This window comes from Anabas testudineus, chromosome 5, assembly GCF_900324465.2.
Source record: "Anabas testudineus chromosome 5, fAnaTes1.2, whole genome shotgun sequence".
Lineage (NCBI taxonomy): Eukaryota > Metazoa > Chordata > Actinopteri > Anabantiformes > Anabantidae > Anabas > Anabas testudineus.
This window is the reverse complement of record NC_046614.1, coordinates 23,161,869-23,186,811: the sequence shown is the minus strand read 5'-3', so window position 1 is coordinate 23,186,811 and position 24,943 is coordinate 23,161,869. Positions and strand designations below refer to the sequence as shown.

Sequence of the window (24,943 nt, the reverse complement as noted above, 5' to 3'; positions counted from 1 at the left end):
GATTTATTTCCTAAATCAAAGCTTCAAAGGCCCCTGGGGGCTGCGCATAAAGCATTCTGGGGGCAATGGAGGACCAGATAAATTAATTGACAAAGTAATAATGTTAAGAGGGTGTGGTTAATTAGCATTAATCCATATGGTTTGGAAATTTGTTCTGAAGCCATTGTAGATCTAAACAGGTTCGCTCTCTGTTCCAGCAGCATCGAGCAGGCTGAGGTGTCAGTTATAGTAAATGAACAGGGACTGTGTGCGTTAGGGAGACAGGGAGATTACGGTGGTTTGTGGTTGGAAACCTGTGTATGTGTTTGGATCTTAGGTGTCCTCTTGATGTCCTGAAACCATCAGGATTCATCTCAGATGTCCCCACATCTTGTCACACAGTGGACAAAATAATCAATATCTGTCCGTTCATGGTGGTCTTTTGTTCCTGTGCATGCCAGCATACCAATTTGTCTGGCATGTACTGGTGTGTGGGACTCAGCGGTCAAATCTATTTCAATCTATTCCCTCCATCTTTAAAGAAGGAATCTTTCCATTTCTTTCTGTCTGCCTGTGACCTGTTCTTTAAACAATGTCCTGCCCTCAACCACTTCAATGTAGGAGAGAGAGAGGCATGTGGAGAATTAGAAAAGGATTGTGTTGTGCTTAGTATGGAAGATGAAAAGTACAGTGTCCTAGATCCTCTACAGTCCCACTCTCTAGGAAATGGAGCAAACACAAAATCACATCCCGCAGGTGCTGATGGAAAGACAAAAGGGGATTTAATTTAAAAAACACAGCATGCTGCACTGGAGTGAGGAGAAGTGGATGCAGACGATAGATGGATGAACTTGAATTGAAGAATTAAGTAGATGTTCAGTAAAATATTTAGAAAAATATACAGTATGGTAAAAAGCATCATAGTGTAATTTGGTTTTAAGTTGTTTTTCATGTCTTCATCCCTTGTGTCCTTTAGTTATAATGAACATAAACGTTAACGCATACAATTATATTTTTTTCTGTTTATTTTAAATAAAGTTTAAATCAATAAAGGATACTGTCGTGTTTGTTGTGGTTTACATGGTACTGGAAGCTCTATGATGTAATGCCTATTCGAGGGTGGTGCAATCAGAGAGTTTGCAATTGGTCATTGATGCAAATTAGATTAATTTAAATAATAATAACAGATTAGATTAGAGATTAATTGTCAGGGTTCACTAAAAGGAAAGTGTACTCAAAAAGACTCGAGTGGTTTGATTTTTATTCAGAAACTTTGCAGCAGTCCTGATGAGACTGAGCCAGAAAATATTTAATCAAACAGAGAGATTAGTTAAAATGCTAAAGTTATCTCTCTCTGACTCCTGGAAGTTAAAGATATGAAGGTAGTTTTCCCTGTACAAAAAAATAAATCATAGTTTCAGACAGAGAAAAATATCCAGAATTAGCTGAAAAATATCAGTTCTTATTTTTTATCTACTGGTTGACACTGCTTAAATTTTAATGTTCTGTCATGGACTTAGTTTTACAATAATTAAACTACTGTATGTAAAAAATATATATTCACTATGAGAGGTGAGTAACAGTGATTTTTTTAACATGAACAATTTGATTAAGCTCCTTAACTATCTAAAAATACTCGGACTCTAGCACCAAAATCAACGTTTAGCTGCACTAACTGCAGAAAACAAACAACCCAACACAATTTATCTGAAAAACAAAACAAAATTACAGATTACAAATCGTGAGAGAGCACGAGACAAGAGAGAAAATTAGTTTATCAGAGGACAGGAGCAGAGAAGAACAAAGGAGGGACGGGGAACGACGGACAGCTGATAATTAGAAAGGAGGCGTTTAGCAGCTAATTATGCTGTGACAGCAGCAGCAGCGCAGCCTCGGCCGCTCTGAAGGCCTTTTCTCTGAATGCACTAAAGTTTAAAATGCAGCCATGAAAACCCAGTGACCTGACCTCTGTTAGCATCACACACCTGTCCCAACAGCATGTGAATGAGTCATTACAGACGAAATAAAAGAAACGAAAACTTAATGTGCATTATCACACTAATCACACAGTCAAGTTAAAAAATAATGTAGTTTCTGTGGCTCCTGTTATCATGCATCAAAAAAACATGAAGTCTGCATCTGAGATGTATATAATCTAACACCTTCGTCCGTGAAGTAAACAATTGATAGAAAACAGCTGTTTATAATTCTAAATTAACAACATGTGCTTTATAAAAACAAACTGGTCTTATCATGTGACACAGAGACAGTTAAAGAAGGTTTCTGAATTCATTTCTAGTGCAGACTAGCAGCTGATTTGCTTTGCTAAATCAGGAAGTGACAAATTGAAAAGAGCTGCTGATTTCAGCGATTTTCATTATCCAATGTGAATGAGTTTGATGAAGCTCAGAGGACAGCGACACAGACAGCAGATAATTAAGAGGGAGGCGTTTAGTGGCTAATTACACAGCGACAAGAGCAGCAGAGCATCTTGAAGCAGAGCTGAAGCCCCCTCCACCAAACACGTCACGTTTCCATCTGCTCACTACTAAGGAAACACGTCAGGTTAAAACACGACAAGTCCTGTTTGTGCACGTTAGTTTTACGTGAAGGCCACACAAAAAGAAATCAATATAGAAGGGCAAAAAATAAATAAGTCCATGAAATACAGAAAGAAAATTGATTAAATACAGAAGAAATTAATATGAAATTAAGGAGAGAGAAAGAAGGAATACAGAAATCATAGACGGGAAGAAAGTGAAAATGAAGAAGGGAAGGCGGTAGAAAAGAAAGAATGGAAAAGACAGGAGGGAAATACAAAGAGGAGAAGCTACAGAGGACGAACAATAAGGGAGAGAAAGTGAAGGATCGGCAGGTGGACTGAGGAAGACAGGAATGAGGTGAGAGAGCAAAAACTAAGCTGTAATAATCAGTCTTTTTCTCAGTTCGTCTTCTGTGACATTTTTGATCTTGAAAGCAGCCGAAGCTCAAACAATGAAAGAACAAACTCAGCTCATACGGCCTCCTGCTCCCTCAGGTCGGATTCTCAGTGTAAATGTCAAGCTCTGCTTCCTGGCTTCCTCTGCTCTGTCTCCTCTGCAGTCGCTGAGTTTCTTATATTTTTTCACAAAGTCATGAAAAGACGTGCAGGGTGATTTCTGACATCAGTCCAGACAGGTCCTCCAACCTGGACGGCCATATATAATGGATTGTCTGTTTCTGCACAGTCCAGGTTAGAGAAAGAAATCTCTGAGGACCTGCATTAAATCCTGTGTTTTGTGGCTCTTTATTACCCGACTTCCTCCTTTGCTGTTTTTATAATACCTACAGCCAATAAAGGTCACCTAACAATAAACCATAACTATGGGTAGTAATGAGCTGCTTGCACAGACGACCTGTGGGGTTGTTTTTAGCGGGAGGACAGTCTCATCAATCCACATGATCCTAGAGGGACTCTCCTTGGCACTGTTTATATGCGAGTGGGGTAATCAATTTGCTTTTCCCATTTCCCAGTGTGCATGTGTTCTACATGCACATTGTGTCGACTGTATTTTTAGCTACACTGGTGACGTGGCTCTAGGGATGAAACCCTGTCTCCTGAAAATTACATTTCTATTCTGTTATGTTTTCGTAACAAACATTATTATTATGTGAACACATGTGAATTAAATAAGATAGCTGCAAATGTTTGAGGTACATTGAGAGCACATCTTTCCCTGCACACTGCATGTCTGAACCCAAACATGGAGATCTTGGTTTTATGATACTGTAGTTATAGATATTTTGATGAGTAGATAAGTGTCGAGTCCATCTTTAATCATATGCTTTTTTCTTATTTGGTTGTTAATGTTGTTAAGAACACGTTTCCGTGTCGTTGTGGTGTATCTCACCTGCACCACCTTCCCCTGTGGGCTTTCTGAGAAGACCAGGACCTGGTTGTACAGAGGATCCAGACTCTTCCTCACTGACTTGGTCTTCTTCTTGGCCACACAGATGCCGTTCTCCAGGAGGTAAACTTTGATGTAGGCCGCTGGAACAACAGCAGACAGAAAAGTTAAACCTGAACTCAGTGACCTCTCAGAGACTCTGGTGCTACACAGTCTTTACATAATATTATAATTTAGTCTAATCCTTAAGATTCAAGGATTTAGAGATAGGATGAAGAGCAGAGTGAACCACAGCACTGTGGAGTACAGGAGAGTACGACAGACAAAGAGCAGAGAAGGATAAAAGACATCAGTTTAGAGTAAGGCACAGTAAAAGACGACGAAGCAGAGACTGATACAACTACGTGACAACATAGCATTAGCATTGCTTCCTTATGTGCAGGCTACTGTTTTAGAGGAAATCAGTGAAGTATGTTAAACATTACATTGGTCTCTGTTAAAATGTAATAAGACAGATGAATTAGTGCGAAAATGTTTAAATGTAAAATAGACAATCATGAGACAAACAAACTAAAGATTCAGGCTAAAACTTATTACTTCATGAATAGTTCTAGTTAATTAGATTCAGAGCCACATTAGTGGGACACATTTTTCCCCATAACTCTAAAAAAAGATCAAGATCAAGTATTTCTAGCTCAGATAATGAGATGGAAGCAGTTCATAGTATTTGCCATAGTCAGTTTCTATAGTAACACCGTTTCCTTAAAAACTCTGGAGTAAACTCTGACGTGACATTGTCAAATCCACAGTCACTGCGGTTTATTAGATAAATATGTGACACTTCACTCAGCTCGAAATAGACCAAAGTCAGCCAACCAACAGTTTGCAATCAGATCAGCTTGTTAGTGGTCACAGAGCCCTCTCTATGCAGGTTGGAGCAGGTCCTTAAAAGCCTCCCTTATTTTGGCACCATCAGTCTCTCTGGATTTCTGGATGTCAGCACCACATTCAGCACCTTTGAGGAAGCTCCTAACTACAGACACAAAGGCTCTCTGTCATAGCACTATTATTTACGATGACAGCTGTCAGCTTGAAGTGATTCTTCTTTTTTCACAGTGTGATTCTGCATCACACTCAACACTGAAACAGCTGTACAAAAATAAAAAATAAAAATACAGCTTAACAGTGATACAACACTGAGTCAGTCTTGAAGATGTGACTTTACATCCTGGGATGACATTTTGGTAACTCAAGTAATAATAATAATGCTTTCTTTGTTTTGTTTTGTTTTGTTCTTTCTTCTTTTTTTGCTGATGTTGTTCTGTTCTTATGCAATTAAAATCGATGGCTGGTTTAATATTATGTAACCACAGAGAGGAACTACGAGTAGACTTGATAGTTTGCCATTATACAACCCAACCTGCATTAAAATAAAAAAATAATTAAAACACAGGACGCCAAGGACGCGTCCTCTTCCTTGTTTGTAGGACTGGAAGGGGTTTAATAACCGGAGGGGGAGTTTACATGTGCACATGGTGGGTTTTAAATGCCTATTGTGGTAAAAGTACCTCAATATTCTTCAGTTTGAATGTTTAAGGTCAAAATAATAAAATAAAATGAAATTAGTAGGTGGTAAAATAAACTTCTCGGCATATAGTGGAAGGGCTTAAAGCTGCATGGGATGAGACTGTCCTGTAAAATATGAGTGATCGGTTGTTTGGATCAGCAGGAAAAAAAACATCACCACAAACCTGTGAGAGGGATTGAACATTACAAGGCCACTCCTGTAAAGAGAAAACCCTCAACTCAAAATCTATCCAGTATAAAACAATGGTGTGTTACTGTTACTGTTTCCTGTCACATGACAGACGCCATAAGAAGATAAAGAAAAGGTTCAGAAACCTACTGTATGAATCCGAGTCTGGCCACAGTTTGCAGGTAGTTTGTTCACTTCCTATAAAATCGGATTAAACCACATCCACAACATGCTGATGAAGCAGAGTCGCGGTGTTTTCAAGTAACGAATTTAAAGCTCCAACACTTGAGAGAGACAGAACCACTGGATTTTAAGTTTAAGTAAAAATGTTTTGATCTTATTGGTTCTGAAAATTTCAACCCAGTCCGAGAACAGACTCATCTGAGTTCTTGTCATTTAAGCTGTGCTTAATATTGTATTTTGTTCCATCCAGAAATAAATATGGCAAAACCACATGTCGCTCTTACTTATTTAGCTGATAACCTCCCTCCGGCCTGTGTGTTAATTCCATCTAGCACTAAAAACTGCCTCTTCCTCATTCATATCTTCAAATACCAGAGCTGTGTTTTGGAAGATATATCTCATTAGGTTTAAATTTTCACTGCAGGCTGTTTAGTGTGTGTTGTTGCTGTTATCTGCTGCCTCATGATACATTTATGAATTCAAGCAGTCTTCGTAATGGAAGACAACATGAAAACCAAATTTTATGTTTTGACAGCAAAATGTTTCCGACAGATGGTAAAAAACACAGTTTTAAATCGACTGCAGTGGGAGGGACTGACCTGGAGGTCCCTTTGAACCTGGTTTTATAGTCAGTCCTCTTGCCTGGACCACCTCCACCTCCAGACCTCCGTTCCTCTCCATCAGACCAATCTCAATATCACCTGGATGGGTGAGAACACAGGTGTGCAGGTATTAGATTTATTTGTATTTTTAATATTAAGCAATAAGTCAAGTTGACTGTAGTTGAACTGCTGTTGTGCTCGTGTGGCTCGAATGAAAAGGCTGAAATTCTCTCTCACCCATGGATGTTGTGGCCAACGTCTGTCGTCCAACAAACTGGGCCGGTCCCATTCCATCTAGAAAGTCGCTGAACTGTGCATCAGATGCCAGACACATTCCACTGTAGTTAAGACTGCAGAGAGGAACAAAGAACAAAGGAGCAGACAAAGAGACAGATGGTTAAACATGATCAGGCAGTTTTGATTGTACTTCGAATAGAGAGCGAAAGTGAGTCCGTGAGCGTAAGATAATGACCGACAGACAGTCTGGAGGAACGAGGCGTGGGAGAATAAAAGGAGAAAACGGAAAATAATTGATAACTAGAGGCCATTCATCACCCCTCTTTCAACTTAGCTAAACTCCCAAAATTCAAATTAGCTCTCTGAAATTAAACCCAGCCTGGTGGCTTCAGAGTTTGACCCCTTGTGTCCTTTTCTGCATGTTTGTGTGCGTATGCAAAGGAATCAGCTCAGAGTGCTTTGGTGGCAGACTGCCAAGTATACTACAACCGTGTGTGTGTGTGTGTGTGTGTGTACTGCAGTTAAAGGACAAGTCCACCCTAACATGCACTGATGTTTATGTATGTCTTCATTCTCTGATGCACATTCTGTGTCTGAATCTGGACGTCTCAGTAGTGAAGGCATTGAACTCCAATAGAAACTCTCCATGGGTTTAGAACAGCTCAGCTGGTGACAGGGTTGTGCAGCTGTGCTTTTTCAGTACTTACCTGATGGCTTTGTTTACCCTTTAACACCAAGACCACATGTCTGTCTTTGTTTTCTACCCGTGTCACTAGCAGGGCCTGTACATGCAAATATATCTAAAATAGCTCTGATCTATTTTAAGAACTATGTTTGTTTGTTTGTTTGTTTGTATCCACAATCCAGCTTTGAGTTGTGTTTAGAAAATACTGATCTGGAAAAATGAAACTTTTCTCATTATTCAACGTAAAAAGTCTCTTCTGGAAACAGTTTGAGATAAATAAATTGTACATTCCTTTCAAAGTAGCTGTGTGCAAATAACAGCCAAGTTATTCTAGGTCCTCTGACATTATATAATGTTGGACCAGACTGCAGGTTTGGAGTGGAATTGGTCCAGTCAGTGTCACTGTAGTTGGGCCAAGGACACTGTCTGGTTGCCAGCGAGAAAACTGACCCACTTACAGTAGATCACTGTTGTGGAAGACAGGCTGCATAAAATATATTCAGTATATACAGCCTGGAAATGAATTAATGTGGGTACGATGAGGAAAACTCTGCAGTAGAACACAGTGTTGATTTATGATGCACTTGTTTTGCTAGTGTAAAATTATTTCAGCAGTTATTTGTTTCAAGTTTTCTTTTCATTTTTCAAGTAAATGCCCTCGATTCAGGAGCATTTTAAAAACTACATGTAGAAGCTTTGACTCTCAAAATCTTAGCAATACACTCATCAACTGTGCTGCGATTAATACTGTATCTGTTCATATGAAACAGAAAATATTGACTGTAGATAAACAGGCTTGTGTTATTCTGAGGACAAATTTAATTCTGTGTGCTCTCTCACCTGGATGCAGTTCACACTTTACTTCATCTAGGCTGAGAAAGTTGTCAAAGATTAGACGATAATGACAGAATGTGAGTGAATCTGGAAGAACAGGAGGTGGAGAAAAGATTTAAAGCTAATCTGCACAATAATTGATAACTAGAAGCCATTTATCACATTTGTTTTAATTTAGTTGAACTTCTTAAATTCAAATTAGCTTCCTGAGATATTAGTTTATAGTTTGACCACTTGTGTTGGAGTGCTTTGGTGGCAGACTGCCACGAGAGGTACACCACATCTCTGCAAGTGTGTGTGTGTGTGTGTGTGTTCTCCATGGGCAGCAGTTAAAGAATACATTTACCTGAACATATTGTGATGTTGATTTATATGTTTAATCTGTGATGAACGTGGACGGTTTGGTAGTTAAGGTCCAGTAGCTGGACTTAAACTCCACTGATGAAGTCGACATGGTTCTGAAAGCACAGTGTTAATAGTTGTGCAACATACAGGTTGTTGGTTATGGTGACCAGCTTTTACCTAATGCAGTCTACTCACAGAGGTGTTCTGTGAACCAGGATGGCCGAGTGGTTAAGGCGTTGGACTTAAGATCCAATGGGTGTGAGCCCATGTGGGTTCGAACCCCACTCCTGGTACATTCTTTATAGAGTAATGGGTTTAAAGCAGCTGCAGCTGTGGTCGACCTACTTACTGGACCTGTTTCCTAATTAGTCTTCTTTCCAGATGACTTCATCCGTTCTGAGCGACTGGCTGAAAACCTGCACCTGATGGCCACCTGTTGTTCTTTCATGTGTGTCCCTGTGACCACCTGAGACACAGTGTGAACTGCATTGTAAGTGGATGATATTCCACCTGAGTCCACCTCCTCCACCTAACGAAGCTTCTTCAATCTTACAGTAAACAGCCTCCTTCACACCTCGTTTGAACCACTCGTCTTTTACTATCTTCAAAGCACTGACCCTTGTCCTGTCCTGAGGAACTGGCTCTTCTTTGTGAAGCTACTCTCTGGTTTCTCCTACGTACAAATCTGTACATTCTTCACTGCATTGAACTGCACATACTACATTGCTCTGTTTGTCTCTGGGGGTTTTGTCCTGGTGGACCCGACCACTTTCTCAGGATCTGTCCCCATTAGTTCATCTGGACCTGTGACCTGCTATAATATGGCAAGAAATCTTCTGCATCTTTTGTATGCTATTTACCTTATACTGGATTATCATGTCCTAGTGAGAGAGCACTTATATAACAGTGGAATATGAAACTAAAATCAATTAACTGAATTGGTGTTTCCACACTCGGTGGACTCACTAGCAAACATGGAGCAGTCACGGTTTATAATGTGAATTTGGTTGAATGAGAGCTTCTATGTTTTAAAGAGATGGAGTGTACAGGTAGATCATTTTCACATAGCTGTGTCTAAAAACTCACTGCACATGAAGAGTGGGTCCTGTAACTAGCTTAAGGAGATAGTGAGACTCCTTAATGTGTCGTTAAACTGTTCCCTTTACCAATGCAACAATCAGTGCTAGACTTACTAAAGATGAAATACTAAAAATAACTTCAACAAACTGTATGTAAAGTTGCAAAATAAAGCTTTGCAGACTAGTACGTCCCAGTACCACAGCTACGATCCCACTATCTAACCTGACAAACTTCTCAGTCACACCATGGCTGTCGAAGGTGTCTTCACATCGCTGTAAATCCAGCTGTGTTGCCTACCAGATGGTGAACAGAAGAACACAGGGCAGATCAACTAAACACATCCTTCTCTCACTTCCTCTGCTCTTCCTTTTACCTCTCCGGCCTCTCTCCAGTGTTCTCCTCCATCTCTAATTCCTCTTCTCCTCCGGCGTGTCTTTTCCAGTGTGCAGCTGCTTCGATCCTCGTGAGATAAAATTGTCTCTCTGTCGCTACTTTTATCTCTGCTTCTCTCTCTCTCTCTCTCTCTCTCTTGCTCTCTCTCTCTCCTCTTCAAAATCTCTTTAACCTTCATTTTTCTCCCTCTTGCCTCGACATTTATATTTCATTCTAGTTTATAGCTGCTCAATTTTTCCTCATCACTGCTCTGATGAGAGTACTTCAGCTGCGCGTTTAAGGAAACAGGTGTATTATTTTTTTAAACCAAACAGTCTCTCCACGAGGACCACAACCTTCATTATCCAGCAACTCAATGTTAAATGAAGTAAGAGTGTTAAACTATTTACTAGATTGTCCCAACAAAGTCACTTAAAAGCACACAGGCTGACATTTAAAATAAACTTCATAATGAGCAGACACTCAGCACTCATTATGAAATAATTTATAAGACACTCGCTTCCAGTATGATTAATGCACAAAATGACTTATCTTAGATTAGTCATTAGTGCAGATGACAGAAAACAATAAATTACCACAGGTTTAGATATTTTATTATTATTATTCATGCTCATATTGTGATGTTTTCACTTATTATATGTTCATGTGATGTAATGTAGGGCTGCATTCCTGCAGTGCATGTGTGCACTCGACCAGTTTCTGCTGTGATAAGTTAGTTTGTGTTTCTGTGTGGCTTTTCCTTGTGTGCCCGTGTGTGTGTGCAGAAAGCATTCTGGCACGCAATAAATCTAGCAACATTAGCCAAGTGGGCATTACTGGGTGATAAAATCCTGAGCTTTAGATTATAATGTTTGTGTGAGGCACATCTGGGGATTACGCTGCTGTTTCGCAGAAATATGATGCTCAATGTAAACTGCACGCTGTAAGATGATTTTCACTTTGCGTCATACTTCCTGTTGCACCGTGGCTCCAAAAGTATTTATGTTTTTCTCGACATTTCTCTAGTTATTAGGTGCTTTTCAGAAGTAGATTCTGAAAATACACTCACTAACTACTTTATTGGGTACAATATAATGAAATACAGCATCTCTGCCATGAATTACACTTTTACAAGGTTATAATTTTACAGTTTTAAGTTGAAACTATCAAAAAGGCAAATAATAAGTGTACTGGAGTTCATTATGTTAAGAGGTGTTTCTTATGTTTAATGTCGCCTTATTTTTACAAATAGGATGATTGTATGGATTAAACACAAGCGATTCACAGTTCAGTTCAGATAGAAACTGGTCTGTCACCATTATCACTATACCTCCAACCTGTAAAACATTGTTCACCTTTGGAAGTTTAAAGATAAAAATCAAAAGCAAACCCATTTAGCCCCTTCACTGCTGTCAGCACACACACACTCTCGGTGGTTCCTGAGTTTCCCCAACCACAAATCAATAAGCTCATAAGTGTGATTGGATGGTGTTAGCTAACAGAGTGCTTATTCATGGCTGTGCATACGCAGGCACGGAGCTTTCCAATCAGCGCACTGAGCCAAACAGTTGACGAAAACACAGACAGACAGGAAGATGAGCTGGTGCTGATTTCAATGATGCTGTGATGCTGCCAATTTTAATGATCCTACTGTGGTGTTCCCTCTGTGCCGTGATGATTGGAGCTTACAGCATCCACAAATATACAATTTAAGCAATAGCGCTGGTGTTTGAGGGAATCCAGAGATGCAAAATGTTGGTTTGGTTTAAATATATTTAATATCATTATGTTTTCAGACACTTTACAAATACTAAATATGCTAAATAACAAAGTTTCTTTCTTAATAATCCCGGCAGCATTAGATTTATTTTCGAGAATATTTGCAGTTGTTAATTACTAGTTAACCTTTTTTCCTAGGAGACAGTTGAGGCTGTAACTAGAAAATATGTTGTGATTGGTTAGTCTTTATCCCACTCGAATCAACAGGAAGAGGAGTAATCATTGAGGAGTATGGATAAACTATACAGTAATAGTCAAACAGGCTCAGTGTGAGAACAGATTACTGTACGTTTCTCTCGTCCTGGTGCTCTCTTTCATCTCTCTTTGTCTCTCTGATGCCTCTTCATTAATCACAATAAATCAGTCATATTTCTATGTTGAGAATACAAACTTTCCATGCAACAGGTCATAGATACAATATCTGCATCATCCAAATACAACATTCAACGATGCAGTGATCGTTTCTCCCAGTCTCCACCTCTCCTTATTATCCTCTGTACTCTGTTTGTCTTTAAACCCTCCCAGCCCCCATCAGTCACTCTGTCTGCCTGCCTTGTTATGTAACTGCAGAAATTCAAGCTGGTAGCCAGGTTGGCACTGATCTACATGTGTGTATGTGCGTGCGATTTCGGTAGTACTACCTCAGTATTGCTGATGTCACAGGCTCCTCTGCTCTCTGTGCTCCATCAGCTACAGTAAAACCCTTGCTGACTTTTATTCTGTTAAATGGGTGATAGAAACTCACATACAGGAGGAAGTTACATATCCCGCTATTAAAACAAAATAGAAAAGAGAAAAAGCTCGAAGCAATGCTAAACAAACGTCCAGATTCTTTAATAGCCAAATATTTCAATCTGTCAGTTTCACTGCTCCTCACAAATAGTCGAGTGTCAGTCATCCCAGATGTTTTCCAAAGGCAGAACAGGTCATTTCATGGGAGTTTGTTCATTAATCAGTGAGAAATATTGCAGAGAAACAAACAGCGAAATAACTGCACAGCTCTACTGAAACACATCCTTACATTTTCAGGATAGCAGATGCATTTTAAAACTGCACTGAAATTGTTCAGATCTGTTGTAGTAACCTAACACTAACTCAATTATATTCATAAGCATGTCCCAGACATATCTAAAATGAATCCAAAATGTTGTCAGAGCTCAACAAATGAAATGAAGTTGCGTCAACATGTTGGATTCAGCTGAAGTGATGTGTTTTAGTAAGTTTTAATTCATCACAGTTGCATTTGTGTTGGAACTGCAGCAGGATTTCTTACTCACTTGCCCTCAGAGCCGTAGCTGTTCATGCTGTCCTCTATCGACTCGTGGCTGGCCTGGCGGATGGTCCGACTGGGCATCTCTACAGCCAGACCTGTTTCTGTGCTCCTCTGGATGCCCCCCTTCAACTTCCTGCCCTCTGTGTCCACTGTAGAGAAACAGATACAAACAAATCTGTCATTTAGCTCCTATACACATTTTGAAAATGCCGTAGTACTGGAAGGAAATTGTACTATATTGGAAATAATGTTCTTGGGTTTGTGATGGGTTTGGTGTGCAGCAGCATGATGTCTTGCCTTATAGTCGTTCTGTTATTAGGTTAGAATCATTACTCTTGTCTTTTTTTCCAGTTTTCCCTCAGACAAACCCCTTTTTGGAGGGTTTATGCCTTATTTGATAGAGGACAGTTCAGTGAGACAGGAAATCATTGCAGAGAGAGAGACTGACGTTAAGAACATTTAACAAAAGTAAAATAAAATCTTTTCTGAAAATTCAAGCACAGGAACGTCCCCACAGCTCCCGGTCTGAACAGGTCAGTCGTGATTGTTCATCTGTTTGTCCGGATGTGACTTCGTCAGTGTCAGATAAAGGACGACCTCACTGATGAGAAATCATTTTAACAAGTCCAAGGACAAAAGCGTTCAGTTCTTCCTCGCAGCAAAGACATACATCTTGTTGCAAAACAGACCACAAATCGATGCAGAGCACTTTATGGGACCTACCTCTGCTGGCTGCAAGGTGTCCTGTGTGTGTGTGTGTGTGGTGTGTGTCTGTTGAAGGAGGTCCTGCACGTAGCCTGAGATCCTCTGGTAGAAATCTTCTGTATGTCCCCAATGTCAGAATGACTACTAGAGGTGACAGAGCCTTTTCAGTTAGAGCCCCTAAACTCTGGAACAGCTTACCCGAGCATATAAGATCAGCTGACTCAGTAACATCTTTTAAAACTCTCCTTAAAACATACCTCTACCGGCGAGCCTTTTGCGATCTTCTGTAAGCTAAAACAAATCGGTCCTTGGGAAGACTCTCCATTAGATTACAATGTCTTTACGTTGGAACTGGTCTCCCCAAGGACCGATGTGGTAGTTGTTTGTATTATTGTTTTGTTTGTATAGCTGTTTCCTGCTCCCCATCCGGTCGAGGCAGATGGCCGTTTAACTTGAGCCTGGTTCTGCTGGAGGTTTCTTCCCCCAGGGGGAGTTTTTCCTCTCCACTGTTTGCCTAGTGCTTGCTCAAGTTGATCTTGTTGGGCTACATGTGTTTCTTGTCTGTCTTGTGAAGCACTTTGTAACATATGTTTAGAAAAGTGCTCTATAAATAAATTTATTATTATTATTATTATTATTAAGGTTGAGGCCCATAATGAAGTGCTTTAGCAGGAGGTCTCTGACCTTGTTTTTAGGACAGGACATTAAAGTTGTTTTCCTTTAATGGAGGACACACACAGGAACACACAGGAAACCCACACACATCACAAACAGAGCTGAGAGCATGAGAGAGCGTAATGTGTTGGGTTGTCTTATATACATAAAGAAAACTGCTGTAGAGAGCCTGGCACACACACACACACACACACACACCCAGAGCGCCGTACCATGAAGTTAGTTCTGTGGTTATTAAAGACTGACCTAGAACGGTGCTATTTCTATCGTGTTCATGTGGGACGGGATGTTGGCAGATTTGGGTTACTGCTGTTGTTCCCTGACTGGTTCTATATGATCAGTTATCTATTGTGTTAGTCCACGCTGTCATTCATCAACACTACTATACAGCCCGGTACAAAGGTCAAGATAACCACACTTAGTCAGCAGCGGTAATCATTCTGTTAGAGGATGCATGCAGCATTGTGTTATTGCTGAAAAAATCCCCCTTGGATCTGCTTCAGTCTCAGTGCTCTGCTTTTTTTTTTTTTTTTTTTGTGAACCCACTTTTTCTCAGCCTGCCTCCTCCACCTCTGTCTCTGTCTCTGCTTTTCATTTCTGTATTTCTTAGATTGGCTTTAGCTGCAGAAGACTGTTGTGGATTTGTTGCTTTCCATGTAAAGGTAGACATATAAAGAGTGTTAACAGCTATGGCAAACAGAAAGCACGGCCAGGTGGAAGGACGTGAAATGAAGGACTTCAGGCAGCACTGAACCATGGGACATTGCAATTACTGCAGATTCTTTGCACCTTAGACCACAGAGCATGGTGAACCCCCTGGGATGATGGCAGTCACATCCCTGTTTGGCCTTAATCTCAGTGTGTCTTGCAGCACTGCAGTCTTTTCTATTGTTACTAATGGTTTATAGAAATTGGTTTCTGAGCCTCGTCTCTGAGAGATTTATTCTCTGTATAATTGTTGACCATCAGTGTAAACTGGTGGCTCAATAAAGAAGCCCTGTGATGTTGAGGGAATCCTAGTAATAAGTGACGTGTTAAATTTCCAGTAAACGACAGTTATGCAAAGCTAGCTCAAGTGACGGGCACTGATTCTCAGCTCAAATTGATCCATGTCCACATCCGCAAGCAGGGAAACAAACATGGAACAGAGCCAGGTCGCATGTTCCTCCGGTCCAGTGGCAATTAATGCAACTCGACTGCAGCCCAATGCCAACGTGCATTAACATGTTGAATATTAAATACCTGATTCAGTCAAATTTTCAATAAAGCTTAAAACGCCATCATCATCAAGACTACACAACAGAAACTGACTTGAAATAGACTTTTAATGTCCATCTGACCTTGTGACTAACCTGAACAGCCACATAAAGACCTTTTGAAGTTGAAAAATAAACTAATCCTAATCTTGCTTTTCACATAGATTTATGAGCAACTAAATCTGCTTTACTCTCCAGCTGCATGTGCACTATTGTGCTAAGAACAGTCACAAATCATGCTCAAGCCTCTACAGCCTTACAGAACCTTCTGTACCCTCTCAAATGCATCCTTTGTATTTTATTTTTTTATTTTTGCTGGAGAGAGTCAAATGAAATCGGTGGGCCCGTCACCATGAGTCCACTCAGTCTCAAAGCTATAACAGCAATTAACAGACTGACCTACTTCCCGGTCTTGAGACAGGGTGTTATTTTGTCTGTAAAATGGCTGCACTAAGGCTGACAGGCAGGTAAACTGACTGCTAAAAACAGAAGACCAGCTGCATGCAGCAACAAAAATATGAACAGTATTAAATACAGAACATCATAAATCCATACAAGGTGAAAGTGAGCACTTTAATGTTTAGCAGTGTTGTCATTATAAATAAAGCTTTAATAATAATATTTAAAATATTATTGTTTTTAAAAATATTTTCAATTCATGAATAAAAAAGGTTCTGCTGAGGCAAAACTGAGACTGCAGGTGGATAACGACTCGAGACACATCATGCGCTCTGCTTTGCGGCGAACCCTTTCATGCCGCTGATGGGATATTATCTCACTTCAATTCAGTTCAATTCCACATGGTTTATCTGTAGCACAGCGAAAGGCAATCTTACCAGACAATCAAGGTAAAAGATTAAAATTTAAAAGATTGACAGTTTTTCTTATTTACGACATTTTTACATGGATTCCCGACACTTTCTGCATAATATTAAGCCTGTGATGTTTCCCTTTATCTTTTGCTATTTCTCTACTTTAAGCTGGAGCAATAATTCGATGTTAGCTCCTCTGTTAGTCGGTAAGTCCCAAAAATGTCCCATTGAACTGGTCATTTTGCGACACAGCTAAGAAAAGAAACACGAGGCAGCAGACATGGTGAACTTCTTCACTTTCTAAACCTTTTTTTGTTTGTTTTGATTCTGTATCTGACTGATCAGATGTACCAGCACGCCCACTACCCTTTAGAGAATAAGCAGTTAGGATAACGGATGGATAGACATACGTTTTGGGTGTAGAAAAACTAGTTAATACCTCCCTGAAATCTGGTTCAGCCTATATGTTGCTTTCATAGTGAGCAGGCCACACCAGCTACAGGTAATCACCCTGAAACACTAATGTTTACAGTTAGAAAAAGACAGATGCTGACTTACCAGCATCTGCTTGGAAAGTCAAGCCAGACCACTTTATGTGACCAGCTGTTGTTGTTTATTTGTTTCCAGATGTTTCAGGTCTTAAGAAATTGGAAAGTACGGCCACTCCACCCGCCTGATTTGTCCCTTTTCTTTCATCACACCCATTTCACACTGGTGTTCTGTAGACGGATGCTAAGTGTGATCAAACACGTGCAAGGAATCATTTCTCCCAATCATTTACCATATTAACATTCTTATCTTATCTATGCACCTCTCCCAAAGTGTTCTCTTATGTGCACTTAAAACTAACATAAGTAAAATCCCGCTCCTCTCTAAAATAGCATCCTGGTAAATGTAGTTCACAGCATGTGATGTAGAGCACCTACTGTGATGTAGCACAAAAAGTGTCTGATGTGACGCACACAAGTTGTGATGTAGCAATCAGAGAGCCAGGACTCATTAGTTTGTCTCCCAGCAGAGAGATATTAATGAAAGCAGAACAGATACAGAAATAGCTGCTCCTCATTCAGCCAACTTTTCTGGCCAATACACTGACTAACAGACAGAAGGACGCGAAGACAAGTCAGGTCACATCGAAATGAGTCAAAACAACTGCAGGTGGATTAGCAGCTTTACTTCACATTTAGTGGCCGGTCAGATGGTTGCTCGACCACTCTGAATTATAGCTGCTAGATTAATGTCGTGAGCATGTTAGCACTTAGCTCAAAGCACTGCTGTGGCTGATGGTGACTGATGACTCCAGTTTTGCACTGTGTCTTAACATTTATAACAGAACCTGCACCAACATGGAAAAGTGTGTCTTATGTTACTGTATGTAATTTAAGAAGCTTCTTCAAAATAAAAGTCAAAGATCTGAGTCCAGATCTTTGTTGGGTCTGCACTCGAAACCACATCTGTCTACATATTTAAACAACAGCACTGTGACAGCAGTATTAGTCAAGGATTGTATCCAGAGCTTTTCACATCACTGCAAATGAATCCACTTCTACCGTAGTTGGGTGGAGTTTTGTGATGGTTATCAAACACCTCTAACCCGCCTGTGTTGTCCTCGATTCATCTTTTCTTTTCAAACTCTGAACTTTACACACATCCACCATGGGGCTCTGTTGTCCTCCCCTGGCACACTGAGCTCATGACGTATTCCATCACCCGCCCACCCTCCGCAGCGTCTACAGTGAGTTTGTCGTAAAAGCTAATGAAGACAGTCAGGCTGAATCTGCTTCCCCTGGGAGACGCTGGGAAAAAAGATAAAACATTATGATACGTTTAAGCTCAGCACATAGTGTCTTAGAAGTAAACATCTAACAGAAGACTTAGTCCATCCTCCTAAATGATGCCATATATGATACCATAACGATCCATTATAGCTGCTGGGAAACATCTCCTGCTTGCTTTTCAGCCACTTGTAGTAGTTTTGAACATTATCTTTAATTATTTCTCAGTCACTCCATCTTTTCTATCATCATGTGCTAAAAATGTTTTTCTCCATCCTGCTCAGGCAGCGCTGCACACCCAAACACGTATAGATGATTAAATGCTTAAATAAAATAAAATCGATGTACTGCAGTAGCCAGTGAGTGAAATTGCTCTGTCACTGTCAGTCCATTCATTACAGAAAAAGAGAAAATCTGGCATAAGGTGCTTGTTAGAGTGAGATAGAGGAGGAAGAGGATCCTGAAATAGCTGCATTTATTTGAAAAATGAGTTTCCTGTGGAGTTGCTACAGATGATGACAAGTGATGACTAAGGCTAGAGATGAATAAGAAGCCGCTTTTTGAAACCTCTTGGCACTACAAACTACAGACCGGAAGACAGTCAGAACTAATTACTTTACTGGGAGATAAGCATTTTTTAACCTTTCTCCAAATGAAGGGGTTTGCTGAGTACAGGTTTTACAGCTGGATGATAGGACCCTGTTACAGTCCTGTTGCAGTATTGTTGTACAGGCAGGGGGAAGCCAGGCTTTAAACGCCCTGCTCAGTGTTACATCGAGATTTGATGCTGCAGTGGATAAAGATGGCAAACTGGCAGCTTGTCAAGTCTCAGAGCACCAAGTCTTCTGAATCAGTTTCGTCGTACGTCAGTCTTTTATCTGTTAGACATCAAACAGCCACTATTGTCTGGAACATGTACGTCCCATACAGAAAAGTCTAGGCTTATAAAGCCATTTATATCATACTGTATGTGACACACAAGTTTCTGGGACCTTGAAAACTTCTTTAATTGGTTCAATGAGTCCCGTCTTGCAGGACCTGTTTACTGTGAATTAGTTTTACACTGTAACTGCAAGTGCTGACATAACAACAGCGACACTCTGTTTTGATGTAGCAAGATAAGTTAATTAAAGAATTGATTTTATGCTGAGAGGAAGTGTCACGGGAAAGTGGACGGTCAGTTTTTAACTCAGCAGTGCTGCAGTAGCAGCGAGTGGCACAACTGAAAAGCAGACATCACGGGTGTATCAGGTCAAAGGGAAGTGACTCAGAGCTATTTACATGTGCTGCTTCTGTGGACATATGGATTGCTTTCACATGATCACATTTCTTTCCTTCCTGACAAGGACAATGTCCCAGGCAAATTGGAGTGGAGGGGAAATGGAGTTTCCCAGTGACCTGTGGGACAGTTATTGATCGGTGCTTGCAGCTGCCAATATTCTGGTTAAACCTTTATATTGATTAAACATTTGTGTCATAAAAATCTCCATTCATCTTTGGTTCATTAGTGACCTTTGTAACCCGGTGCACTGGCCCTGACCTGCTGTAATGTACACACACATACAGCTATTCCAAGTTTCAATTAATCATTCTACAGACACAGAAAAGACATTTACATGCTCTGAGAAAGTATGAAACTGTAGAATGGAAAAGTTATGAATTCTGTGATAAATCAAAATACTGAACAAGTTGAGTTTTGACCTCAACTGCATGAGATCATAATAAATACTGAAGTTAAAATTTGGTTAAAGTTTTTAAAGAAGCCTTTATAGGTTTCATGCACTGTATATTATAAAACTGATTATTTAAAGTACTTTAAACATATTTTTAAATACTCTAAATAATCAGTTTGATTTAGAGTAGAATAGATCAGCAACCAGTTCAGTTGTGAGGACACTGGCTGAGCCTCCATCAAGTCTGCTTCCTTAAGGATCTGTTCAGTGCGGTGACGGAGGTGGGTATGTGAGGACACTGATGTCAAGATACTACATTATTTACTTACACTGGTTAAGTACCTCCAGTGTGCATCATTTCCATTCAGTATTCATGGTTTGAATTCATCTATAGAACAACAAACTTAGTTATTTGACTAATTGGTGGTTGTACGCTGACAGAGAGAAATAGACATATAGAGAGGGAGGGACTGTAAAAGACAGTCTGTCAGGATACAAAAGAGAACAAGACAATTAAGATGAACTAGATGCAGCGAGAGCGACAAGAACAAGAGAGGTAAAAATAGAAAAAGATCAAATCAGGCTGACAGCATAAAGGGGGAAAGGGAAGTACTGTGTCACTGCAGCAAAACAACGCACTGATGAAGTTTTCCAGAGAATTACTGCGCTGATATTTAAAAAAAACTCCAAAGAGTCTTAACTAGTCTCAATGCAAAACTAACAATTTCTTATTTTGATTTTTATGTGTAAGCAACACTGCGGTCCTTCTAGCAGCTCTGTGAAAACCACATGATGCAGGTAATGTTCACTTTGTTCATTGTGTTAACATGTTAGCCTCCTAGCTGTCATAAGATTCAAAGCACAACGGAGACTGAATTTTATTAGCTTTGCAGGTTTTGGAAAATCTTCTAACTCCCATTTAAGTGATTCAAAATTGTGTCTGCTGTATAATGTAAAATTGCAAAATCATGATAAAAAAAGCAGTAAGCAGCAACACTAGGGTATTGTATATTGTATATTCTGCATGTATGCAGCACATTACTGCTGAAAAGATCTTGATAAAGTTCATTTCTTTAAATGCAAACATTGGTCTGTGTCCTTTTTCTTTGTCTTGTACGATGACTGGACACTATTGTTGCCGTGCTTGCTGCAGGGAGAATAAATCACTTTAAGGAGAGAGAAATTCTGTTGGTGCTTCCAATAAAATACATTTAACATGATTTTGTCTTTATCTTTGACCAAGACCAAAAACACTCACACACCTACACATAAAGAGTCCTCTATTCTCTATTATAGCTGGCACTGTGCTGCTTTGTTCCAAGGTCTGCATTGAAACTGCATAATGACTGGTCCAAAATAGAAGAAGAGGTTCCAACAAGGACTTTTTTAAAATGAGGAAAATGTCTGAGCAAAGACTTTTAAATTTAAAAAAAAATTATCTGAAGACTAAACTATTACAAAGAGCTGATGAAATTAGAAAAGGGCTCCTGAAGGGTGCTGCAGCCAAGTACAAGAAATAATAAAGTGTAATTTATTTGTATCGACTCCTCATGCAAAATATCAGTCGAACAAATATACCTGACCTTAAACAGCACATTTACCCTTATTACAAACAATATTCAGAACTGAAGTTCTTTGCAAAGTTCAGTTGATCCACCTCATGCAACCTCCCTCTAAGTGCTGGATACACTCTGACGGCCTAACAGCTGTTATAGCTTGAAATTTTTATTATTTCAGATGACAGCACCTGACGTTGCTTTTGCTGCGATTCCTGCTAATTCACTGTGTCTCACTAAAGACACACAGTGATGAAAGATGGGCGGAAATAAAGAACACAATCAGTAGCAGCTGTGGTGTCCACAGGTGGAGTTGCTACAAGGTGCAAACAATGAATAAAATGCAGATGTCTGAAAACTATGACAATTACATGTGATAAAGGGTTGTGTTGATGAATTTAGAGCATTTTGAAGACACTTGCATGCTAATACAACAAAGTGTGCTCTTACTAATAGTCAAAGTGTTAGGAAGGCATTCAAATTCTTAAATCTCAGAACTAACTTTAGTAGCTACATGATAGTAAACTCTAAAAACATAATCCAAGATGTTCTAACTTTAAGTTCTCTTTGATGCCTGTAACTGACAGTACATGAATAACAAGGAGCACACACACAGAGGTGATGTGGCATGTCACAGGAGAAGAAGAAAAGAGTGAGACTAGATGAGGAGAGACAGGAAATATGAAGCAGCATTATGTGAACAAAAAAACGATGTGGAAATAATCACATCTAAAGTTTATGAAACAAGCAGCAAGGCACAGTTTCTGCACTTGGTGCTCTCTCAGTATGGACAGTTCACGGGGAAACAGAGAGGAGGAATACAGTAGAAAAATAGTGAAGAGGGAAAGAAAGAAAGGAGATGAGAGTGGAGGGAAGAAAGTGGAACAGACGTGAAGAGGAAGACTGAAGTTCACGTGAGTTAGAAAGAGCTGCAGAAGACGAAAGGTCACGGTGGAAGACGTGACAAAAGAGTCGACAACGGGGCTTTGAAAGTGTTTCAGTTATTTTTAACTAATATTTCTATTTCTCTCTAAACAGACGCTCATATCACAGCAATTTACAAGCTGCCTGCAAAGATTTTACCTGTCATCTCAGACAAAGGAGAGTGGCTGTCAAAGCTTGTCGGATCAACACATTCAAATTGCCTCTCGGTGATTTGTGTCATTACAACACAAAGCGCGGCTGTTAACCGGCTGCGGCATTAAGAATGAAATCACACTCTCATTCATTATGTAACGTTATGTTTGAAGAGGCAGCTCGGAGCTCGCAGCCGCTCGTCTCGTCTGGCTTTGTCTCCACTTGAAGCCCACATGACAACTTGACTTCCTGCTCGCAGTCTGTCACAATGCAGCCTGTCAGGACAGGCGGGCCTTTTGGAAGCGCTTCCTCTGACGTCCATTTCTCTTCTTTCTTCTTCATTTCCCTCCTTTAGCTCTTATCATCTTCCTGTGTTTCTGTTTCTTTCTTTTCTCACATCCTTTCTTACCCATCATGTGTCCATCTCATTAGAAGAAGTAGTTCTCAGGAACTCTTGAAGATTTTCAAATTACAATCCAACATTTTCACGTGTTGATGCGTACGACTCACTACTTACTACTGCTCATACTTAGACTCTGTCAGGTAACAATTACAATTCAGAAAATAAGGATGGATCATTTCAGAAAACCAACCAAGTAATGTCAGCAGAAGCCTCTTAGCTGCAAGGTGAGAGGTGAAGAGTGCAGGGAAACAATGTATTTCAGTTTTTATTGACTTTGCTGCTCATTATTTAGAGAAGCATCGTGCTCCTGTGTCCTTTCCCTGTCTTTTCTTCATATTGGTTGCGTTTTTAGGAATCATTCGCTGGTCCGTTTGGTCCAGATCTGAGCATCTAAATGACCTGCAAACTACTGTGTTCGCTGTAAAACAGCACATACATTTGAAAATCTGCTGCTGCTTCATTTCCTGCAGCCATTAAAACACAGAGCTGAGCTCCTGGTGAGCTGGAGCATGATGACATGCGTGAGAGTCTAGCTGTCCCTTATACAGCACTTTTCCCCCAGTGAGAGCGTACAGTGGTCTACTGACTGAAGACTGAGACACTTGCTGGATGTCCTATTGCATTATAATCTCTGGGTAATGACGTTTGAATTAGTCAAAGCACTCCCTTCCACGCGGTGCTGCTGATGTGCAGTGCTGCTTGGTGCAGCTTTTGTACCTCAGGGTGAAAAACACTGTTAAAAACACCCCCAGTTGTTCCAGCACCAGATTACAACACAATGAAGAGCACCTTCCCTGCTGCCACGGTGCTCAGTATAATAAACGAACACCTGCAGCCTTCACCTCCTCCTCCTCCCTGTACAATACACCTCCTTTTCTGGCAATCCATTTTTTACTCCTGACTTTTCTGGGTCGTCTCTCCAGCTCAGAAGCACACCACACTCCTCTCTTTCTCTTACTATTATGTCCCTCCTCTTCTATAGCTCCCAGTTTTGCACTACATGCTACATTTCATTACAGATCTTTCATTAAAACATGACTTGAACTCCTGTTTTGTATTTTTTTATATATATATGCTTTTGGTCTCCATGTGACATGACAGCAGGTGTGAAGACGGGAGGATGGACTGATGATGGGGTGAAGTGGAGCACACACGAGGGAGGAGGTCTGGGTGAAGGAAAAAGGGGGTGACATTTAAGAGGATAGGAAATAAGAATATAATAAAAGGGTAATGAGCAAGGAGGGAAAATGAGACCTACGGAGTCATTTTAATTTTTCAATTCTCACATCCACCCTCCCTCCTCCCTGATGTTTCTTAACCTTCATCACTCTCCCCTCCTTCCTCCCTCTTCCACCATTTCCTCATCCATGCATGTGACCCCTGCTTGATGTATGATTGATGCAGTGCTCCTCGCTCCATATCTATTCCTATCTATGCTTGTCTTAATCCCCTTGTCTTTCTTCACTTGCTCCACCTCTCTTCATACGTCCATCACTCAAAGCCATGCTTACATTTGCCCTTCCATCTTCTTAACCTGCTCTCCTCTCCTCTCTTCCTTCCTTCCTTCCTTCCTTCCTTCCGTTTGACTTCTTTCCATCATTTGATTTATTGAAGGCTAACGTTCCTCTGCCTCCTATAATAAGTGACATCTCATTACGTTAGCTGCTATTTCGATGCCATGATTCCTTTGCATCCTCAAACTTCACACACATATTTAACAAACCCTCTATTACAACTTTTTCAAACTACAACCTTTGAGCATCAAACACAGCTTCTTAACTTTAAGGCTTTCTAATCTCTGCATCACAAACAAGGCTGTACACAGAAATACAATCAGACACAAACATAATGCAAAATGAAATATAATCATATCATTGAATGCAGTAACATAATCATGTTCTACAATCTTCCGCATAAAGCCAGAATTGAATTGCTAGTTATTAAACAAAGTGAGTGACTAAAAAAAAAAAGCCCATTTTGGCATATTTTCTCATTTTTT

General features: G+C 40.1%; 1 protein-coding gene and 1 non-coding gene across 4 annotated transcripts in view; one reads left to right on the top strand and one right to left on the bottom strand.

Moving 5' to 3' along the window:
• The window catches only part of rims4 (regulating synaptic membrane exocytosis 4), a 35,676-nt gene that overhangs the window by 4,105 nt on the left and 6,628 nt on the right, over positions 1 to 24,943 (bottom strand). For all 3 annotated transcript variants that reach the window (XM_026347034.1, XM_026347036.1, XM_026347035.1), the window contains exons 2-5: positions 13,017 to 13,161; positions 6,645 to 6,757; positions 6,405 to 6,506; positions 3,870 to 4,009 (exon numbers count right to left, since the gene is read on the bottom strand). In XM_026347034.1, coding sequence (XP_026202819.1) covers positions 3,870 to 4,009; positions 6,405 to 6,506; positions 6,645 to 6,757; positions 13,017 to 13,161 — 500 coding nt within the window. The remainder of the gene's footprint in view (positions 1 to 3,869; positions 4,010 to 6,404; positions 6,507 to 6,644; positions 6,758 to 13,016; positions 13,162 to 24,943) is intronic.
• On the top strand, positions 8,719 to 8,801 carry trnal-uaa. Its single transcript has one exon. It is a non-coding gene; the product is annotated as a tRNA-Leu (tRNA).